This window comes from Lontra canadensis, unplaced genomic scaffold (genome assembly GCF_010015895.1).
Source record: "Lontra canadensis isolate GAN:19392208 unplaced genomic scaffold, GSC_riverotter_1.0 scaffold3, whole genome shotgun sequence".
NCBI classification, from domain to species: Eukaryota; Metazoa; Chordata; class Mammalia; order Carnivora; family Mustelidae; genus Lontra; species Lontra canadensis.
In genome coordinates this window covers 39,876,291-39,900,231 of record NW_022630997.1, presented here as the reverse complement: position 1 = coordinate 39,900,231, position 23,941 = coordinate 39,876,291, and the positions used below count along the sequence as shown (strand labels likewise).

The 23,941-nt window shown below is 38.6% G+C and overlaps 1 protein-coding gene across 1 annotated transcript in view; it reads left to right on the top strand.

Moving 5' to 3' along the window:
* LRMDA (leucine rich melanocyte differentiation associated) overlaps nt 1-23,941 on the top strand; it is a 1,038,240-nt gene that overhangs the window by 813,308 nt on the left and 200,991 nt on the right. The window contains exon 6 of the mRNA XM_032839426.1: nt 23,843-23,927. Coding sequence (XP_032695317.1) covers nt 23,843-23,927 — 85 coding nt within the window. The remainder of the gene's footprint in view (nt 1-23,842; nt 23,928-23,941) is intronic.

Below are 23,941 nucleotides of genomic sequence, written 5' to 3'. Positions count from 1 at the left end.
ACTTCATTAGAATGTATCCTACTTTGGTCGCCATAATGGTTGTCTTTGAGTTGCAGAGAATCCTGCCTGCTTTCCTTGGAACTCTGGCAGATATAAAACTCAAATATAGTCACCAGTCCTATGTCTGCAGAGGTCCCAGTTTTACCTCCCAGCTCACATATGTCATAGACCTTCAGGGAGTGACCCAAGCTGCTCAGAACACAATATCCTCATCTACTTAAGACAGCAATGAACCTGGATTTTTGGACACATTCAGGGTAAGCTTCCTTGACATTTCTTTTAGAAAGAGGTAAAAGGAGGCTGAAAAACATAGTGGCGGGGAAATGCCTTTGGTTAATGAAAGATGGGTATTAACATTTATTTTCCCAGACATGGGAAGTTTATGTAGATCAGGATAAAAACATTTTAGGAGTGGGGCACCTGGGTGGTTCAGTGGGTTAAAGCTTCTGCCTTCATGATCCCAGGGTCCGGGGATCGAGCCCCACATCGGTCTCTCTGCTCAGCAGGGAGCCTGCTTCCCCTTCTCTCTCTGCCTGCCTCTCTGCCTACTTGTGATCTGTCTGTCAAATAAATAAATAAAATCTTAAAAAAAAAAAAACATTTTAGGAGGTTCCCATAGCACTTACCTGTGCTCCTCTTCCATACCGGGCACCTGTTCTCTTGTGGTATTACCTGTTGTTTGTGTAGATAAAATAGGACTAATATCTCATCCCAGCAACCAGTGCTACTATATGTGAGTTGGTAATTAAATATACTATATAATTCTGACTTATACAGGATGTGTAAAACTGAGTTTAACTTTACCCTCCTGACATGCACGTGTGAAGGGGAGGGATGGTGGATCGGGTTGCTGTCATTTCAAAGGTCTGCTGTGATATCTGGTGGTTCCATGCTCAGTCTGTGTTCTTGGTCTCCTTTTTCCATGTTGTACTCTGACTCCAGCAGCTGCCCGTGGCCCTTCCCTCATGCTGCTCCCTTTAGATTATTGTTGCTGTTTTTAATCTGCTGTGGGATGCCCAAGGTTGTTAAAAAAAAATATAACCGCACATTAAAGCTCTTTGGTGTCAACTTAGAGCTAGAAACGTTTAAAATACATAATGTTTGGGAGGCCTTGTGGGGAAGACTTTCTGTGCATGGCCTTTTGTTGATGATGGTGAGGACTCAGGATGGGCTGTTGAACAGCATGTTCAATTTTGCCTTGAGATGATGATGAGTTGTTCTGAATGTATAACACAGAGTGAGGGACTCCAAAAGACTTATATAGGAAGTTGTCTACTTTTGAGGGGGGAATTTTGTCTCTTGGCCTTGTTGGTGTCCATTACATTGTATTCTAGATGGACGTATGTGTGGGGAGCTACCAGTCCTCCCCCTATCATCTATAGAGCTCTGGTGAGACCCATGGCTGCCCCAGCACTAGGACCAGGCCCATGATCCAGGCTCGATCTAGCAGACTGTTCCTTTTCCTGACCACAAAGATTCATTCAGGGATGGGTGTGTCACTCATATCCGGCCACAGATTCCCACATCTGGCTTAGAACTTTCCAGAAACAGAAGCTTTTTCTATGGTTCTGGAGATGGTAAGATAGGGATCTGTAGGTCTTGGGAAGTCACCACATGGAGAAGCCGAAGCTGGGAGGCAGGAATACAAATTGAAGAAATGGGAATTCCTGATGATAAACTTGAGTGTGTGGATCGAACCATACATGAAACTATGTACCCTTGGACTCATTAGGACCCTCCTTCCCCATAGAAGGGGACTTTCCTAGAGGACTTTACACTGAATTTCATCACTTTCAACTGAAAAGGTTAATCTTCTCTTCCTAAGCTGTCCACTTAGGGAAATTCTGCAGCCTACCCTGGAAATGTGGTTGGTTGCCCCGATATTGTCCTGTCGGTTAAGAATTCTTATTCATGTAGGGCTTTAATTTCATTCTCTGATAGCCTCTCTGTAGTGTGTATAACAAAATGACCCCATCTCCTGAAAAAAAAAAAAAAATCCCCAAACAATAATCTGGTTAACCATCTCTTTATAAAAATATCATCATACACTTGAATATTAAAGCATTTCAATATCCAATTGTCCCTTCAACCTTGACATTGAATATTTTCTTTATTATGCAACTTCTAAATTATCTCCTTCCAGGAATGTATGACAAATTTAAGGCCTATCAAGCTATGATTTATATTAGAATTTGTTATATAGCCATTGCATAACCTTTTTGGAAGATATGACTGTGAGTTAGTTCTGGCATCTGGTCCTGAAAGACGGTGATGGGTGGTGAAGGGCCTGACGAATGGGTCACCTGGTGCCACTCACTGGCCTTCAGGAAAGGTCCTGCTGGGTTCTCTTGCTACTACTGCTTTAACAGACAGGGTTGGGTACCTACAGTTACTAAGTGACTATGGAAGATTCCAGTGGAATTGGCTCATATAAGTACAGGGAGGTCACTTTTACTCCACATCAGAGACCCTAGAACTGTTGTCTCCTCCCTCCGTTCCCCACCATCACCCCTCCTCCCTGCCCCAGGATGGAACAAGACCACAGGGAGAGTACCCGCTTGACCCCCATTCTCTCCCCTCTGCGGCCTCTCTCCACAGCTGTGTCTGAATCCACAAACGACTTTGTTCCAATTAAGACATATGAAGAAAAAATATAATTTCTAAGTCACTTGGCCTCGTGATACACACACACACACACACACACACACACATACATACTGGGAAAATAAGTGTGCAGCATTCCTACCCATCCTAGTCTCTGCAGTCAAACAAATCAATTCAGCCTTCAGAGAAGCATCCATTGCCCTGTGATTATGTTTGTGTAAAGTCTTGGGGTCTTTGATCAAAGAATGGCATTTCAGGCCAGGCCCTAATCCGCACTGCCTTAAGGTGTTTAAATGAGTTTAAAAAAAAAAAAAAAGTTGATAACAGCTGGGACTTAAATTTGCCTTTGCCCAGCTTTTGTTTTGAAAGGGCTTCTATTATCCGTGGCTTCCCTTTTCGAAGCAAAGATGGATCTTTGGGTAAACTAGAAAAGGAAGGAGGATATGAGAGGAAATGGGCGGAGACTCTGAATTAATCTTCTGAGGAGGAATGTTTGATCAGCGGGGAGGAGAGGATGGAAACCTCTGATGCTGACAGCAGGCACCTTTCTGACTAGGGTGTGATTGGCACCTTTGAAGCTTCAGTCAGGAGCCAGTGTCCAGTGGGTCGGGGCTTCCTCTGTCTGTGGGTGGTGGTGTTAATAATGTGGCAACTGGAAGGGTTAATTGCAGACAAGCAGCAGGATTACCACGAGGCCTCCTCGGCTCTAAAAGGAACAGTTCGAGGAAAGCCTCTGATCTGTCAGCCTTAGAGGAAATTAGTGGGAGCAGACTTGAGCAGGCTTAAAAAAAAAGCATTTAGGATATTAAAGCGAAATGTGAAGAGGATATTGAAATTGGGCAAAAGGGATAGGAGCGCTGATCTCTAAAAGCAGCGTGCCCCTCTTCCTACTAGGAATTTCCGTGGTTTTTTTCAGCTTTCACACATGCTTTCTTTTGATGGTCCAGCAACGTGATTTTACTTGCACTGCAACAGGTTAAGGAAGGGTTATGCCACGGGAACGGTTGGCCCCAGATTGCTGTGCAAAACTTGTATGGTCTCCACCACCTGGCGGTTTCAGAATCTCCTGACACTGAGGCTCCCAGGATAATTTTAAAACAAGTCAGAGCATTACTGACACCCTATCTGCATTAGCTATCTATTGTATATTTTACTTCTTACCCTTCTGGTTCAAGTCGGGATGTTGCCAATAAATCCTGTGTTACCATTAAAGAGGCCATTCATCACGCTTCCTAATGTGATTAATCAAGATACACCACAGTACCCTTAAAATGAGATCATTTTGATAAATCATGTATGACATGAAAAGACTTTATTCCTTTTAAGTGCAATTTAGACTGTAATTTTTTTCCTCATTTATGATTCATGGGAGAAACATGGATAAAATTCCCTTGCACAGTTACACCTTATCTACAGCAATAACTCAAAACTGCTTTTAGATGAAAATTCAGGGTCTTATTCACCAAAGCTGAATGCCAGCTCATTATTTTCTGGCGTTCAGTAGTCCAAAAATAATGTCTGCACATTAAGCGGCATTCTCAAAAAGTTGGAATTGGCCAGGCACCAGGCACATCAATTACACTCCATCATCCTTAATAAGGAAGAAATATCAGATGTCCTCTTGGAGTTTTTTTGAATCAGTAATGCTCAGCCTTCACCTTCCCAATTTGGAGTGATTTGGGAACAAAAATGGTAGTAACAAAAAAGTATGGGACCTTCAGCTGCTCTATGTCTCCTGTTCCGTGAAGCTCAGAGAAGGTCTTTTTTTTTTTTTCTTTTTTTCCCCCTCCCGTATGGTTTAGGCTTCCTTTTCCCTTCCCTTTTTCTTGTTTCATAAATGAAACTACCATTTTGTTCAGTCTGAATTCTGTTTGTCTGAGCTGCTGTGTGATGCAGGCTTTCCCTTGCCACTGCCACAGTAATGTGGGAAGCGATAGTCATAAGCCCTAGTAGAAAAATAATTTGAAAATGTGCCTTCTGGTGCGATCCATCAAGTGTAAGGTCACATTTTTGGTTAAAAGGCAGACACTGATGCTATTCATTAAACTGAAAAATGGCTTGTTTTCCACTAATATTGAAATAAACCTTGGACGAATGTTAAGTCATACTGGTATGCACTTAGATAGAAAGCAAAAGGAAACACAGTTTGTTTGTTTTTTTAAAGATTTTATTTATTTGACAGAGAGAGATCACAAGTGGGCAGAGAGGCAAGCAGAGAGAGAGAGAGGAGGAAGCAGGCTCCCTGCAGAGCAGAGAGCCCGATGTGGGACTCGATCCCAGGACCCTGAGATCATGACCTGAGCTGAAGGCAGAGGCTTAATCACTGAGCCACCCAGGTGCCCCCAGGAAATACAGATTTAATTTGGATGTGGAAAATCAACATTTTTAGGTCTTGCTTGAAACAGGGAATCAGGAAGATTGGCTGAAACAAATGTGAGCAATTAGAAATTCATTTGCCTCTTTCAGAGGATGAGAACAGTTAAAGAAGGATACAGAGTCTAAGAATTATAGACTCACTATGTGTTTCGTCAAACACGGTTACCTGTGAATAAGGACTCGATCAACAGGTAGTTTATTTCACTGTTGTTTTTAGGGATTGATGTCAGGGAGTGGATCAAATCCCTGTATTTGACTTTGTGTTTAACCCAAGAACGCACGTATCTCATTCGTATCCACCTAATGTAACAAACGCATCAAAGCTTGAGTTTATCTGGTATGTCACATTCATGCCTATGTTCTCTGTACCTCAGTGAGACAGACACCAACTGCAAATAAAGATTCCTTGTATATTATTCCCATTTAAGTGAAATTTCCCATGCTTTTATTTTTTTCTGATATGAAGAATGAATTATAAATATAAGGACATTAAGGCTGTACTTGTGTTGTTTAGATTTCCATTTCACATTTATGTCTTTCTATTTTTGCAAAAAAGATCTGTAAATTTAAAAAATACGCATGTATCTCATTAAAAAAGTTTCCTTGTTCTAGCAACACTCAGCAAATCTCCAAAGAATGCAAGTTTAGAACATAAATATTTTAAGGCCCCATAAAATTGGCAGTGAATATTTTTTTTCCCTCTAAGACCATGTTCATTTCATTCCAATTTACTACAACGATTATATTTTCCAAAGCAGCTTTTAATACAATACACAATTATTTCATATGGGGTTGTGTAGGTCACCTCATTAAGCCTGCAAAGATCAGGCTTCTTGTGATTCCCACAAATATCCTTGCATTTATTCCTAATTAAAATGGCCCTCCTAAAGTGTCTCAGGTTTATCAATACAAATAACAAGCTAAGTGAAATAACCACATTTGGAAACAGTGGAGCAAGGTGACCCACTCCCCCAAACCTCAAACAGCCAACTGTGGTGTGTCCGCAGTGGTGCCCTGCCACCTGTTGGCTCTGCTTACACATAACAGGATATTGATGTCCCTCACAGCACTGCGGTCACCCTCTCTGACCCCTGTCCCAGTTCATCACCCCCGAGAGAGAAAGAAGGGGCTGTTGGAGAATTCCAGGCCTCCTGATTTCCCCCATCATTCATTTCCTTGGCCACATGTTTCTTCTACTAATGCTAAAAATTTATGGCCAAGCACATTAAGGGCAGTACAAGTCCTTTCCTTCTTCTGGATTATTTCAGAGTTTCCTGTCATAAGGAAATCCAAGACAACGTGTCCTCAGCGGATTGTATGTGACAGTGTCTGTTTCTATCTCAGGAATCTGAGGCATGATGGATAAACTGTCAGTTTTGAAGGATGATGTTTTCTCCATATTTCCATTATGAACTGGGCTGTCATCTCCTAATAAATTTCTTGCATTGGTATCAATTTATTTTTACAAGCAGAGGGTCTGATGTATTTGGGGAAGGCACTGACAGCAAATCTGGCTAGCTTGACAGAGCTGGCTCCACCTCATTTTGGAAAACTACTTTGGTTCCAAGGACAGAACTTGACCCACAGCCCTCGAGAATAAAAAACTCTGTGAGAGGAAGAGAGACGCATGAGGCAAGTTCCTTCTTTTAAGCCAAAACAAATCAAGCCTGTAGGAGTACCATGACATAATATTATTTCTAAGACAACCCTACAAACACAGATGAGAAATGCTGTATGTAGCTCTTTACTAATGCTGGTTTAGACCATTACAGCAATGCCGTGAATCTATGCATGAACTCAGATTATAACAAGGCTATATAAAGTTCTCACTATTTTTCCCTCGGAGGGATCTCGGTAGTGCTTTTCTGCTTGTCAAGTGAGGGGTAGAGTCTACTCATGTAATAAATATCCAGTTACAAATGACCAACATGTCCCTGTCATAGTTACTATGAAGAGCAGGAAAGGTCATGAATTGTTAGTCCTACTTCTCAAGAAACTTAAATCTACTTGAAGAAGTAAGCTATACAAAATTACAGGTCATACAAAATCAGAATGAAATAAAAATAAATCATAGCTCATATTTCACAAGCAATGCTAAGATCTCTGTCTCTTACCTTTACTGGGAAGAAAGGCCATATAAGCTCAGAATGGTTAAGACAGTAGCCACTGTAGGCAAGCTGCCTGGATGGGTGTCCCCGCTCCACCGCGTACTAGTCACCTAAAAAACTAAGTGAGACCTTGGTCAAGTTCCTAGTTTTTTTCTGGGCCTTAGTTTTTCTCATCTGTAACACAGGAATGGGGGCTATGGCTGCCTCATGGGAATGTTGTGAAGATTGAATAAATTATGTGGAAAGTGCTTAGCAAAGTAAGGACAGATGTGTATTAGCAATTTTTATGCTAAATAAATATCTAAATATGTATTAGATACAAAGTAAGCACAGATATGTATTAGCAATTTTTAACTATCATCGTTATCCTCATGTCATAATAACATGACTTGTTATTACCATTTTATAGTCGAAGAAAGTGACTTAAAAAGTTGAAGTAAATTCCCCAAGGTCATACAGCTGGATGGATCCAGGCTCTAAATCTTGGTCAGTAAGGATCTGAGCATAGAAAACAGAGAAGTAGAAGATATCCAAGTTGTAAATAAGTCAAGGACAGAATCCTTGAAGTTTAATTAGTTTTTTTCTTAATATCCTTTCCATTTCTAGGCCATAAAAATAGCCCTTTTCTACATAGCTCCAACCATACTGTAGGTGTTATTTAATAAGGTTTATATGTACCTGGGTGCTGATAAAGCTTAAACAATCAGCTCTATGGAGGAAAAAAGGCTACATGTTTATGTGTTTAATTTACAAATAAAAATTATATAATGCCTTTTGTTATGAATTCCATGCAGCCAGTTGGTTCTCACAGAATATTTTTGATTATTTTGGCCCAAATCTCTTGTCCATAATCAATCTAAGGTTTTCATAGATGAACAAGTATTGTCCTGATATGAAATACCAAATATTTTCCCTTCTTACTGAACACATTAGAATTTCCCTTATTTGTCGGTGACCTGAGCATTGTCTTTACTGAACTGGATAGCCGGGCTTGAATATTGGAAGAATATTTCCTCACATTTTTATACTGTTCACAGTGTATTGACAAAAGGCAAAACATCCTTTCGATCTATATCATTAGCATTCTTTATCACTTTCTTAAGTTTAGGAAGTCAGTAAAATAGTTCCCAATTTGTAGCATTTGGCAACTTCTACTGTAAATACTCCCACCGTGGCAGTGTCAGGCCATCAAAGCAACATCACTGAACACGTGGAAAAGATGTGAAGTAACTCATCAGTATGTAGTATTTCCGCTACAGAGATATAATAGACACAAATAACATAAAGAGCATAAATAACAGTAAAATTATGTAAAGTAGGAAGTGATGAATTGTGGTATATATTTCCTTTTCCTGTAATTTCTCCAGTTACCAAGTATATGTAATTCAATTTTAAATAAAACCTATGTTAACACAAGATTCCCAAAAATTTAACCATTGGTTTTTGTGAGCTGGTACAGATTGACTCCAGACCCACTGGTTATGGCCAAGGAGATCTGAAACACTCCTGTGTCTACATTACGTAGTCAGTTAATTATTAACAAATAACTTAATGGTTTTATTTACATGCCAGGCCACATAATATGTTGCATATTAACATGGATTGAATCATCTGTCACTACAATTATATATTATCTGCCCTAGTGTATATATATTAAGTCCAGGAAGGTTGTCTTTTTCAGATACCTTCAAAAAGAAGGTTGTCTTTTTCAGATACCTTCAAGCTTCAAGTTCATTGTATAGTTCTGGGATTCAGACTATGGAATCAAGGAGTGTTGGTCAGAATTCCAAATTGCCCACATAATAGCTGGGTACTCTTGGGCAAGTTGTATAACCTCGCTAAATTTCAAATGCTTATCTATAAAATGATCATAATAATGGTACTTGTATCTTAAGGTTGTTGAGATAGTTAAATGAAACTCCTGCATATAATTAGTGCTCAAGAAATGGGACACACACAATTATATATACACTCATTACTTGCAAATTAAAATGTATTTTAAATTCTGATTATGTTCTATGTTTGAGCATATGACAAAAATGAAATTTTTAGCAAGGATTAATAATTAGAAGAAAAATGTTGTGTTTTATCATATTGCTGTAGTCAAACGTGATTATTTGTTTATAGGCAGGATATCGTGCTTTTAAAATTACCCTTTTTTTTTTTTTTTTTTTGGTAAATGCTCTCTCATTTGATGGTTCAAGAAGTTCCTGTCTTAGAGGCTGTAAGTCATTCACTCTCAGGTTAGGTCTTGGTCCCTGTGTTCTTGAAGTCTATATTCTTACCAGAAAGGACCAGATAGGGCCCTGCTGACAGTGGTATGGGGCAAAGGTAAGTAAGTTATGGTCAGGAGAGGAGTACCATAAAAAAACTTGAGGCCCCCAATGCAGACAGAGGGTGGCACTGGAGAAACACCTTGGGCTTTGGAGGGCTTTAGCCTTCTAACTTGGTTCTTAACCACATTGTGGACTTTAGAACTGTGTAACTTTGAACAGGTTACTTATCCTACCTCTCTGTTTTCTTATTTCTCAAATGAGGGTAATAATTGGACTTACCTTATACACAGGAAAACCATTAGCACTTAGGATGAATTCAGAAAATATTCGCTCTTTGGCCACACTTTGCCTCCTCTCTTTCCAATCCCCTTCTTTTTCTTCCTTACCCTTAATTATTCCCTCCTCTTTGTCCACCTCTCCTCACTCCAATGGGAGAGGTTGGAAAGACACTTGATGGAAAATTCCATCGTTTCATATCAGCCCTCATATATAGTTAGGATTTTAAATATTTAAATTTTAAATATTTTAATTGTAAGAAGCAATGATGTAATTAAAAGAAAGTTGAAAAATCAAATCACTCTAAATCACATTAACAAAAATCATTTTTAAAAAGATTCTATTTATTTTTATTTTAGAGAGAGAGCAAGCATGGGCACATGGGGGAGAGGGGTGGGCAGAGAAGGAAGGCGAAGGAAAGGGAGAGAATCCCAAGCAGACTCTGTGCAGACCCCCCACATGGGACTCCGTGTGGGCCTGGATCTTATAGCACTGAGTTCATGACCCTGAGATGATGACCTGAACTGAAACCAAGAGTCAGATGCTTAAACCCATTGAGCCACCCAGATGCCCCAACAAAAACCTTTAATCTTTGCTTATTAGCTTTTACCTGTTGTAAGTCTTGTATTTTAAAAATCATGGCATATGTATAATTTTAATATGTTTACTTAACATTATATAATAAAAATCTTGACATATTTCTCCCTCTTTTATATTATATATAGTTTTATTTGTTTGCCATAAGAAATCATGATTATTTCCATAATGCCCAATATTTAAATTTTTATTTTTCCTTCTGCTATGTTAGTGGCTGCTAAAAAATATTTTGGAAGCCACTGCTCTACAAATCTAAAAAGATTTGTAACATCTTTTACATCTTCTACTTTCTATGATTTCATTATTTATGTAATAACCCACAGAATGTCCAAGCCACAGTCCTTCTTTTTCTATTCCAAAGCCAACTTTGGTTTTGTTTTTCTTTTCTTTTTTCCCTCCCTTCCTCCATTCTTCCACAGATATTTGTTTTTCTTTTTTCTTTTTTTTAAAGATTTTATTTATTTATTTGACAGAGAGAGAGAGAGATAGGGAATAAAAGCAGAGGGAGTGGGGAAGGGGAAAGCAGGCTCCCCACTGAGCAGGGATCCCGATGCAGGGGCTCAATCCCAGGACCCTGGGACAGTGACCTGACCTGAAGGCAGACACTTAACCAACTGAGCCACCCAGGTACCCCAACAAATATCCAAACTATAACTCTGGGCCTGATGCCATTTTAGGTACTGAATGAACTGGACCCCTTTATACAGAAAGAAGCAATGGGAAGCTTCAAGCTGTTGCCTTCAAGGGGCTTCCTTATTTCAGAGAAGTCTTTGGCTCCCTAGCCCTCCTCTGACTGACCTTAGCTTGAACTAGCCTTCAGTTTCCTCACTCAGCGGCATGCTGTGCTCTTGCCCAGAGTCTGCCTTTTGCCACCTTGGTATATTTCTTAATCCCTTGGTTATTGACTCAGCCTTATGCCTACCTTATTGTTTTTTTTTTTAATTAATATATAATGTATTTTTTACCTCAGGGGTACAGGTCTGTGAATTATCAGTCTTACACAATTCACAGCACTCACCATAGCATGTACCCTCCACAATGTCCATAACCCAACCACCCTATCCCTCCCTCTTTCCCCCCCAGCAACGCTTAGTTTGTTTCCTGAGATTAAGAGTCTCTTATGGTTTGTCTCTCTTCCTGGGCCCATCTTGTTTCATCTTTTCCCTCCCTTCCCCCACAACCCCCTGCCCTGCCTCTCAAATTCCTCATATCAGAGAGATCATATAATAATTGTCTTTCTCTGATTGACTTATTTCACTTAGCATAATATCCCCTAGTTCTATCTATGTCATTGCAAATGGCAGGATTTCATTTTTTTGATGGCTGCATGATATATGTGTGTGTGTGTGTGTGTGTATATATATATATATATAATGTATATATATACATATACATATGTATATATATACACATATAGTAGTTCATGATATATATATCATAGTATATATATGCATATATACTATACATAGTAGTTCATGATATATATATATCATGTATATATATATACATATAGTAGTTCATGATATATATATCATGAACTACTATGCAGCCATCAAAAAATGAAATCCTGCCATTTGCTATATATATATATATATGTATATATATGTATGTATATGTATGTATATATGTGTGTGTGTGTGTGTGTGTGTGTGTGTTTCACATCTACTTTATCCATTCATCTGTTGATGGACATCTAGTTTCTTTCCATAGTTTGGCTATTGTGGACATTGCTGTGCTCCTTCGGATGACTACATTTATATCTTTATAATAATGCGATTGCTGGGTTATAGGATGGCTCTATTTTCAACTTTTTGAGGAACCTCTATACTGTTTTCCAGAGTGGCTGCGTCAGCTTGTGTTCCCACCAACAGTGTAGGAGGGTTCCCCTTTCTCCACATCCTCACCAACATCTGTCATTTCCTGACTTATTAATATTAGCCATTCTGACTGGTGTGAGGTGGTATCTCACTGTGGTTTTGATTAGTATTTCCCTGATGCTGAGTGATGTTGAGCACTTTTTCATGTGTCTCTTGGCCATTTGGATGTCTTCTTTGCAGAAATGTATGTGCATGTCCTCTGCCCTATTTCTTGATTGGATTATTTGTTCTTTGGGTGTTGAGTTTGATAAGTTCTTTATAGATTTTGGATACTAGCCCTTTATCTGATAGGTCATTTGTAAGTATCTTCTCCCATTCCGTTGGTTGTCTTTTGGTTTTGTTGACTGTTTCTTTTGCTGTACAAAAGCTTTTATCTTGATGAAGTCCCAATAGTTCATTTTTGCCATTGCTTCCCTTGCCTTTGGCAATGTTTCTAGGAAGATGTTGCTGCAGCTGAGGTCAAAGAGGTTGCTGCCTGTGTCCTCCTCAAGGATTTTGATGGATTCCTGTCTCACATTGAGGACTTTCATACATTTTGAGTCTGTTTTTTGTGTGTGTGGTGTAAGAATGGTCCAGTTTCATTCTTCTGCATGTGGCTGTCCAATTTTCCCAACACCATTTGTTGAAGAGGCTGTCTTTTTTCGATTGGACATTTCCTCCTGCTTTGTCAAAGATTAGCTGGCCATAGAGTTGAGGGTCCATTTCTGGACTCTCTATTCTGTTCCATTGATCTTTGTGTCTGTTTTTGTGCCAGTACCATACTGTCTTGATGATGACAGCTTTGTAATAGAGCTTGAAGTCTGGAATTGTGATGCCACCAACTTTGGTTTTCTGTTTCAGCATTCCTCTGGCTATCCGGGGTCTTTTCTGGTTCCCTATAAATTTTAGGATTATTTTTTCCATTTCTTTGAAAAAAATTGATGGTATTTTGATAGGGCTTACATTAAATGTGTGGATTATTCTAGGTAGCATAGACATTTTCACAATATTTGTTCTTCCAATCTATGAGCATGGAACATTTTTCCATTTCTATGTGTCTTTCTCAATTTCTTTCATGAGTACTTTATAGTTTTCTGAGTACAGATTCTTTGCCTCTTTGATTAGGTTTATTCCCAGGTATGTTACAGTTTTGGGTGCAGTTGTAAATGGGATCGACTCCTTAATTTCTCTTTCTTTTGTCTTGCTGTTGCTGTATAGAAATGCAACTGATTTTATATCTTGACACTTTCCTGAATTCCTATATGAGTTCTAGGAGTTTTGGAGTGGAGTATTTTGGGTGTTCCACATAAAGTATCATATAATCTGCAAAGAGTGAGAGTTTGACTTCTTCTTTGATGATTTGGATGCCTTTAGTTTCTTTTTGTTGTCTGATTGCTGAGGCTAGGACTTCTACTACTATGTCGAACAACAGAAGTGATAGTAGACAGCCCTGCCATGTTCCTGAAATTAGGGGAAAGCTCTCAGTTTTCCCCATTGAGAATGATATTCCCTGTAGGTTTTTCATAAATGGCCTTTATGATATTGAGGTTTGTACTCACTATCCCTACACTGTGAGGAGTTTTGATCAAGAAAGGATGTTATGTTTTGTCGAATCTTTTTCAGCATCTATTGAGAGTATCATATGGTTCTTGTTCTTTCCTTTATTAATGTATTATATCACATTGATTGATTTACAGATGTTGCAGCCCAGGAATAAATCCCACTTGGTCTTGGTGAATAATCCTTATAATGTACTGTTGGATTCTATTGGCTAGTATTTTGGTGAGAATTTTGGCATCTATGTTCATCAGAGATATTGGTCTGTAATTCTTTTTGATGGGGTCTTTGTCTGGCTTTGGGATCAAGGTAATGCTGGCCTCATAAAATGAGTTTGGAATGGAAGTTTTCCTTCCATTTCTATTTTTTGGAAGAGTTTCAGGAGAATAAGTATTAATTCTTTAAAAATTTGGTAGAATTTCCCTGCAAAGCCATCTGGCCCTGGGCTCTGGTTTGTTGGGAGATTTTTGATGACTGCTTCAATCTCCTTAATGGTTATGGGTCTGTTCAGGTTTTCTATTTCTTCCTGGTTCAGTTTTGGTAGTTTATATGTCTCTAGGAATGCATCCATTTCTTCCAGATTGTCAAATTTGCTGGCATATAGTTGCTTATAATATGTTCTTCTAATTGTTTGTATTTCTTTGGTATTGGTTGTGATCTCTCCTCTTTCATTCATGATTCTATTAATTTGGGTCATTTCTGTTTTCTTTTTGATAAGTCTGGCCAGGGGTTTATCAGTCTTATTAATTCTTTCAAAGAACCAGCTCCTAGATTTGTTGATTTATTCTACTGTTCTTTTGGTTTCTTTTCATTGATTTCTACTCTGATCTTTATTATTTGTCTTCTGCTGGGTTTAGGCTTTCTTTGGTCTTCTTTCTCTAACTCCTTTAGGTGTAGGGCTAGGTTGTATACTTGAGACCTTTCTTATTTCTTGTGAAAGGCTTGTTTTGCTGTATACTTTCATCTTAGTACCACCTTTGCTGTGTCCCAAAGATTTTGAACAGTTGTGTGTTCTTTTGTTTCCATGAATTTTTTCAATTCTTCCTTAATTTCCTGGTTGACCCATTCATTCTTTAGCAGGATGCTCTTTAGCTTCCATGTATTTGAGTTCTTTCCAACTTTCCTCTTGTGATTGAGTTCTAGCTTCAGAGCATTGTGGTCTGAAAATATGCAGGGAAGGATCCCAGTCTTTTGGTACTGGTTGAGACCTGATTTGTGACCCAGGATGTGATCTATTCTGGAGAATATTCCATGTGCACTAGAGAAGAATTTGTATTCTGTTGCTTTGGGTTGGAATGTTCTGAATATAACTGTGAAGTCCTCCACAGATGCCCACTGTGTCATTTAAGGCCTCTATTTCCTTTTCTTGATCTTCTGCTTGGATGATCTGTCCATGTCAGTGAGGGGGGTGTTAAAGTCTCCTACTGTTACTGTATTATTCTTGATGTGTTTCTTTGATTTTGTTATTAATTGGTTTATAGAGTTGGCTGAGCCCATGTTAAGGGCATAGATATTTAAAATTGTTAGATCTTCTTGGACAGACCCTTTGAGTATGATATAGTGTCCTTCCTCATCTCTCATTATAGTCTTTGTCTTAAAATCTAATTTATCTGATATAAGGATTGCCACCCCAGTTTTCTTTTGATGTCCATTAGTATGGTAAATTGTTTTCCACCCCTCACATTAAATCTGAAGGTGTCTTTGGGCCTAAAATGAGTTTGTTGCAGACAGCATATCAGTTGGTTTTTTGTTTATTTGTTTGTTTTTAATCCATTGTGATACCCTGTGTCTTTTGATTGGGACATTTAGCACATTTACATTCAGGGTAACTACTGAAAGATATGAATTTAGTGTCATTGTACTGACTGTAAGGTGACTGTTACTGTATATTGTCTCTGTTCCTTTCTGGTCTGTTACTTTTAGGCTCTCTCTTAGGTTAGAGGACCCCTTTCAATATTTTCTGTAGGAATGTTTGGTGTTTGCAAATTCTTTTAGTTTTTGTTTGTCCTGGAAGCTTTTTAAAATCTCTCATGATAGCCTAGCTGGATATAGTATTCTTGGCTGCATGATTTTCTCATTTAGTGCTCTGAATATAGGATGCCAGTCCTTTCTGGCCTGCCACATTTCTGTGGATAGGTCTGCTGCCAATCTAATACTTCTACCACTGTAGATTACAGAGCTCTTGTCCCAAAGTGTGTTCAGGATTTTCTCTTTGTCATTGAGACTTGTAATTTTTACTATTAGATGATGGGGTGTTGACCTATTTTTATTGATTTTGAGGGAAATTCTCTGTGCTCCTGGATTTTGATGCTTTTTCCTCACCAGATTAGGGAAATTCTCTGCTATAATTTGCTCCAATATATCTTCTGCCCCTCTCACTGTTTCTTCTTTTTCTGGGATCCCAATTATTCTAATATCGTTTCATCTTATGATATCACTTATCTCTCGAATTCTCCCTTCATGGTCCAGTAATTGTTTATCTCTCTTTTTCTCAACTTCTTTATTCTCCATCATTTGGTCTTCTATATTATTAATTCTCTCTTCTGCCTTATCTATCCTACCAGTAAGAGCCTCCATTTTTTTCATTGTACCTCATTAAGCACTTTTTTATTTCATCTTGGTTAGATTTTAGTTCCTTCATTTCTCCAGAAAGGGATTTTATTTCTCCGGAAAGGGATTCTCTAGTATCTTCCGTGCTTTTTTCAAGCACACATAGCACTTTTATAATTGTCATTCTGAACTCTAATTCTGACATCTTACTAATGTCCATATTGATTAGGTCCCTAGCCATCGGTAGTACCTTTTGTTCTTTTTTTTTTTTTTTTTGAGGTGAGTTTTTCTGCCTTGTCATTTCATCCAGAAAAGAATAGATGAATGAGAGAACAAAATACTAAAAAGATAAAAATGGCCCCAGAAAAATATACACTAACCAAATCAGAAGAGACTCAAAACTGGGAGAGAAGAAACGGGGGGGGGGGGGAAACATATATAGAAAGAAACGGGGGGGAAGAAAGGGGGGGTATATATATATATATTTAATATTTATATATTATATATATAAATAAAAAATAAAAATAAAAATATTATTTTATTATTTTATAATATTTAATTGAAAAATTATTTTATATATATATATATATATAGAATAGAACAGGGCCACAAACTTGATTTTGCATGTATTTTGGTCTGTTAGAAGAAACTCCTCCCCAAATTTTAAAGATTTTATTTATTTGACAGAGAGAGAGAGAGATCACAAGTAGACAGAGAAGCAGGCAGAGGGGGAGAGGGAAACAAGCCCCCCTCCTGAGCACAGAGCCCGATGCAGGGCTTGATCCCAGGATCCCAGGATCATCACCTGACTTGAAGGCAGAAGCTTAACCCACTGAGCCACCTAGGCGTCCCTGCCTCCCCAAATTTTAAAGAAAGGAAAACTTATAGATACAAAAATAAGGGTAAACATGGTGAAGGGATGGAATATGACCATAAAGATGAAAATTTTAAAAGATTCTAGAAAAGGAATTGATAAGATAAGAAGTTGGTTGAAAAAAAGAAAAAAGAGGAAAGAATGTGATCAGGCTGGAGACTAGAACAAAGCCATGCACTAGATTTAGGGTGTATTTTGATCTCTTAGAAGAAACTGTACCCCAAATTTTAAAGAAAGAAAATCCTATATGTATAGAGAAAATAAGTCAGAATAAGACTATAACAATGAAAATTTAAAAAGGTTTTTTAAAAAGGTATTGATAAAATAGTTTAAACAGGTTAAAATAGATAATTTTTTTTAAAATAGAACAAGAAAAAAATAAAATTTAAGAAATTTAACTTTGGAAGACTAAAGAATCATGGAGAAAAATCCATGAATTCTATGTGTTGCATTCTGCAAGCTCTGGAGTTTTGCAGTTCTCATTGATCTGTGAACTTGGTCTTGGCTGGGTGTTCTTGCTGTTCTTCTGGGGGCGGGGCCTGTGATTGCAGTGATTCACAAATGTCTTTGCCTGAGATGGAATTGCACCACCCTTGCCAGGGGCCCGGCTAAGTAATCTGCTCGAGTTCACTCTGGGAGCTTTTATTCCCTGAATGCTTTCTGTAGAGCTTTGGAGGAGTAGAATGAAAGTGGTGGCCTCCCAATCTCCAGCCCAGAGGAGCCAAGAGCTTGGAGTCCCATTCCTCAGTGCACCCTCAGATAAAAGCAGTCAATCACTCACACCTCCCTGGTCTGTGGCCGCACTCTGTGCTTATCCAGCCTGTGACTGAGTGTTTCAGTCTCTGGTGCATGGCCCCTTGGGAGTCTCCAAACACAGCCGATTCCTGCACCCGGTCCCGTGTGCTTTTCCCAGAGGAGAAAGGAGCGGGTTTTCCTAGATCTGCCACTTTTGGGGTCCTTGCTTGAAGAGCAGTGACCTGACTGTGCTTTGGATTACCACTTAAGGTATCCTGAGCTGGCAGCTCTGTCTCTGCAGCCAGCTTCCCTGCTCTGATACCTGAGAGCTCTGCCACCCTCAAGCACCCCTGGTCTTTTTATGACCCTGCAGGTCCTGAGACCACATTGTCCCTGTGAAGGCTCCACCTCCCCCGCTTAGCCTGTGGAGTGCCATCCCTCAATGGAGCAGACTTCTAAAAGTTCTGATTTTGTGCTGGACTGCCCTACCACTTTCCAGGAGCTGGCCCCTCCCCCTGCAGTCTCTTTTCCTGTATATCACCTGGGATTCACTTCTCTGCAGGTCCTACCTTCCATAAGTGCTTGATTTTCTGTTCATAGAATTGCTGCTCTCCTTCTCTTTGATCTGTTGAGTTTGTAGGTGTTCCAAATGGTTTGAGAGCTATCTAGCTGAACTTCTAGGACCCAATGAAATTTAGATTTCCCACTCCTCCGCCACCTTGCTCTTCCCCCTACCTTACTGTTTTTCATTCCCTCCCCATTTCTTGACCTCTGGCTCTGACAATATAGGGCCATTTCTGCTCCTAAACTCCTCTGCTGTCCCCAACCCAATGTGTCTGTCATGAGACTTTCTGTCTTACTTCACAATGAAAAGCATGGTGCTTTCACCTGGGAGCAGTTCAGGAGTCTCCTTCTGTGGTGGGTTCTTTGGCTTCTAACTTAATCTTTCAGGTGATGGCAAATTTTCACCTTTGATTCTGGCAACGTGGCTCACATGTGTTGTGTTGAATTATAATCATTGTATAGCCCATTTTATCTTTGACATTAAAATTTTTTATTCATTCAGTCACCATGCACTGACTTCTTCCTATATTTCTGGCAGTGTGTTGGGTACAAGGGTTAATAGTATAGTTAATCTTGGAAAGTTAATACAGTTAATCTTGAAAGCTCTCTCTTAGGATGAATAAGAAACAAGCAAGGACATAATCACTGTTTCATGTCTTCATGTGTCATGATAGTGGTCAGGGACAAATTTCCATGATAATACAGAGTATGGGGGGTCATGCTACTAGTCGGTGACTCTTAATAAGTAGTATTAATCATGGTTATCCTTTCTTTTTTCTTTTTTCTTTTTTTGATGAGTCAGGAATGCAACCAAATCCTTCATTTTATTTTTCTTGGTATTCTCAGCACAGGGCTTGGCATATAGTAGGTGGTTATTAAATACATGATAACTAAATGAGTGATGCTTTTTCTTATGAAAGAAAATAAATGTTTTTAGAAGAGTCAGCTTTATACCACAGTTTCAGGGAATGAGTTGTGATGAAAAGTGAAGATTGCTTTTACTTGAAGGAGGCTGACAAATTTCCCAGACCCAGGATCACTTTATACTGTGTATGATTTAAGGGTGAGTGAGCATGCCAAAGTGCTCCACTTGAGCTGAGTAATGGGGAATGAGTTGTAGAGATGTGGTCTTAGATGGTATTTTGCGAAAAATAGTAAGAGATTTATGGCTATTAAACAACTTTGTAGCTGCCCCCTTCTTGTTTTGAAGCCTGCCAAATCACTCCTCCTGTGGTCTGTATCATATTCCTTCAGGGCATCCATGATGTTCAGAAATATCCACTGGAATGCAGGTTTCCATGGAATGCACTCAGTGGGAAGGGACTTGAATTTTATATACTCCTCTGAAGGCATTTGTTTCCTGCAACCACTGAGTGAAATTCTCACTTTGCAAGTTTCTTATGGAATGTACTATACTTCCATTGACTCTTTTCCAGTGAGGTTGCCAAAGTTCTCCCTTCCTTCCTGCATTATGGAAATTGCAGTGTGCAGTATATTCATGACTATTATCATTACTGATGTGAGTTTAAAAAATTATCAGGAACTCCCCAATTGTGAGTAGGGAAAGAGGACAGAAATCTTTAGTATACTTTGACAAATCTTAGGCAGAAGGACTTACCAGGCTGGCATGAGCATTTCAAGCCTTGGTGTGAAGGGGATAACATATTTACTATTATTTAGCAGCTTTTTCCAATCTATTGTCACACTCAGCAGCCTTAGGAAAAACAGAAATGGGATAGTTCATTGCAAAAAAACAACCATAAGTGGCCTTAATCCATGCTGTGCAAGTGCTGGGAAGTCGTTAGAAGAAATTTCCTCTTCTTATGGGTTCATATAAATATAGGATGGTATGGATCAGAGAGGACACAGGAACCTTGTTTTTCTTTTTCAATTTTTTTGTTTAATTTTGAGAAATTTCAAAAATGTGGAAAAGTTGAAAAATAATGAACACATGTAATTACCTTGCCAATGGCAAGGGACAGAATTTGTATTTTCTAATATTTTGACATATTTGTTTCTAAGCCTTGTCTTTAAATAAAATAAATAAATCTTTTATATATACTTGAAGGTCCTCCCACCCTGTTAGTCCCGGTCCTATTATTCTGTCTTCTGGCAGAGACAACCATTTTCATGAATATAGTGTTTAACTTGTATAATTTTTAGATGTTTCCATACAAACATGATGTCAAAGAACTACACATATATAAATATTATACCACATTTACCATTTCGCAACTTGTATTTTCACTCTGTGTTAAAATTTTAGACCTATTCAAGTTGAGATACCTAAATCAGGTTTATTACTTTTAAATGCTAAATATTATTCTGTCATATGAATTTATAACATTTTATTTATCCATTTTCCTCATTGACAGGCATTTGAACTACTTCCAATTTATTCTGTTCTAAATAATCATGCAATAAACCCTGTTTTATGTTCTACTTCATAGAACTGAATGAAATTTTTAGTGTATACTTTTGAAATGGAGTTGCTGTACCAATTTTCAATTTTATTAGATATTGCTAAATTACTCTGCAAAGTAGTTGAACGAGTCTCCATTCCCAATGGCAAGGAACAAGAGGATAAAAGTTCTTTCTCTTTATTCTCCTTGGCGCTTGTTGCAAGACTTGAAAGTTTGCCAATATGGCAAGTAGAAAAATTGTGTCTTGTTTTAATATGCATTGCTCTTCAGACTAGTGAATTTGACCATCTTCTCTTTCATTCATTGACCACTTAGGTTTTCTCTCCTTTGAATTTCCTGATACTTCCATTGTCCATTTTTCTATTGTATTTTTAATTATTTAGGGACATACGTATTCTGGATGCTAATATTTTATTGTAGACGTTATAAATATCTTTGGACAGGAGTGATTTAAAAAGTACAATGTAAAAGTATAATTCTCTGCCATAGATAGTTAGGAGATTTGGCAAGGACTCAAAGATCTGAAAGGATTTGTGGTTCTAAAGATTCAGATTTACCCAAATTTCCCTATTCCCATTTTAGGTATGTCGTCTTAATCCAGGTAAAAGAAAACATGATTTAAGTTTTTCCACTTATATTTCTATTATCTCATACTTGATATACTATGGGTATGTTGCTTCATATTCAAGAGAAGTTCTTTATTTTGTCCTGCTCACGCTGTTGTATTAGTAATGCATGCCTACCAATTGTGGCACTGGAGTTCCAAGGAAGTTCTTTATTTGGGGGCAAGTAGTGTGCAAGTTGAAGACATTGCCTTGTCCATTTGTTCCATATGATAATCATGCTTTTCTTAATTGTGCCTGCAAGCATAATATTCAGGGAACAAATTGAAAAGATCACATGGACTTCATTTTGATAAGAACCAAGTCAAAGAACTGATAGTTAGAATCTTAATTTGTAGTAGTTTCCCTAAACATCCAGCCATAGAAGTTCCAACTGAAAGGCACCCTTTGCAGAATTGTTCTTTTCCTGGATTCATTTCCATGACTCAAGTTTATAAATGGACACTGAGCAGAAAAGTAATTAAACGCTAGGCATAGAATGATGACTGCGAAACAGAACTCGAGCCATACCAGCTTTGCTTTGACTACCACTGGAAATAAAAGTAAATAGCTATTTTACTCTTGGTTATAAAGCTCTAATGTTTTGCCCAGTCAGAGGTATTTGCTGAAAGGTAGTTTCTTCCAGTAATTTTAGGAAAAGCTGTCATCAAATTGTCAACAGCCCAAATTGAGATTAAACGCACTAAGAAATATCACAATATAGCAACCTAAAACTCATACTGAAATTGTAGGCCTTTTTAGCATTGAGGTGGAATAGAAACACTGACAGAGAGAGAAACTATGGCCTTCTACTAAGGAAGAGTGGTAGATCTGTGGAAGGACAACTCCTATTACTTTGCCCCATATATCCTGCCAGAAGTATTGACTAGGTGCCATATTTAGAACACTGTCACTGTGTCTCATTTATAACGCGGAGATTCCAGGAGACCCTAACTGCCAAATTCACGTGTGGTGAATTTAGTATTTGAAATTTAATCTAATTTCTGACTCTATTATGTTCTTGCAGCATCCTAAATATCTGATGGTGTAGTATCTAGCAAGTCTTGTCTACTTTTTAAAACAATTTTCTTAGTGACTGAACTTTTATCTTTCTGGACCCAATACCCTTGGATCAAGCTTTAAACACCACATATTTCCCTTGGAGCTGGAGTGAAGTAATGCTACCTGAAGTCTGTCTCTACCTTAGGGACAGAGCTTCTGACTCTGCCCCATTCAGAACTCTTTCTGTAAGTCTCCAGTGAAAGCCGCTTAATCAAACATCTCAAATGTCAGAAGCAGGGTTTAAAGGGTTTTTCTAGCAAGTAGGTTTAATCTCCTACTTAGTTTTGATTCCTATAATGTAGATAATCTCTTTGGAGAAAAAGGCCTGCTCCTAGCAGGGCAAATATATCCCATAGAACGTATTTCCTATTCCAGAAAGAAAAATGTAGCATTAATGAAATTTACTTTTTCTTGAAGCTTGGAAAGGTTGAAAGCTTAGGATTTTGATCCTAGCAGATGTTCTTTTTTGGATATTTAAAAAAAAATAGTATTTGATTCAGAAGTCTCAGTAAGAATTGCAGTGGTGATGCTTTTTGCTATAAGCAGCCACACTCTGAATGTGACAGACTGGTCATTGTTTCTGAGAGATAACTGACCCCATAGCTGTAGTCCTTTGTTCCTGGCCTCATCCCCCATGGCTGTAGAGCTGAGGAGAAAGAAAGATAGCACCACTTACACGTACGGGTCACACTGTATATAGTTTGATGGTTAAAGAGCTGTTTGCGTACAATAAAAAATCATCTTCAAGGTATATTTCATATCATTTTCTTTGAGGTGTTAGAATGGCAAAATTTTATTGATAACCACTACATCCCAAATTTTAGATGAATTTTTCAATGTTGTGGTTAAGCTTAGCCAGAACCCCAACTGCAAGATACACAGTGGTTTATATCCTTCAGAACGGTCCCGTTCTGCTGCTTGAGCCCTCAGCTTCTGTGTGTGTCTGTGCGACGGGGCCCACACAGACCAGCCCCGTTTTTTCCCGTCCACCCTAGGACAAAGCTCAGCGTCCTCACTGGTTTCCAGAGAAATCCACTTGTCATTAACATTTAATCTGTGAGAAGTACTGGAAGAAGGCCTGTGATGGAACCCTAAAACTCTATACCATTTCTGGCCTTTTCTTTTCTTCCTCCTTTCGGTTCATGAAATAAACGGTCCCCTTGTCTCAGGGCCCTTTCACCTGTAACAAGGCTTCTTGAAGATTTGGATGACACCCTACACTTGCCAGAACATTATCTCAGCACAGACAACTCCTGCTTCCAAAGGAGAGTCTTGGTTGATAATATTTCTTCCAGGCCCAGATCCCTAGGAGGCATGTTTGGTAAATAAAGACATTTAGCGTTTGGTGTTACTTCATGTTGACATTTTCTTTTATTACACAGGCTTCCAGTGACTGCGTCACAGCTTCTCCAGAGAACCACTATACACCCCTGCCTGCTGCTTCGAGGGATCTCACCAATCACCGAGGTAGGAACTTGGCT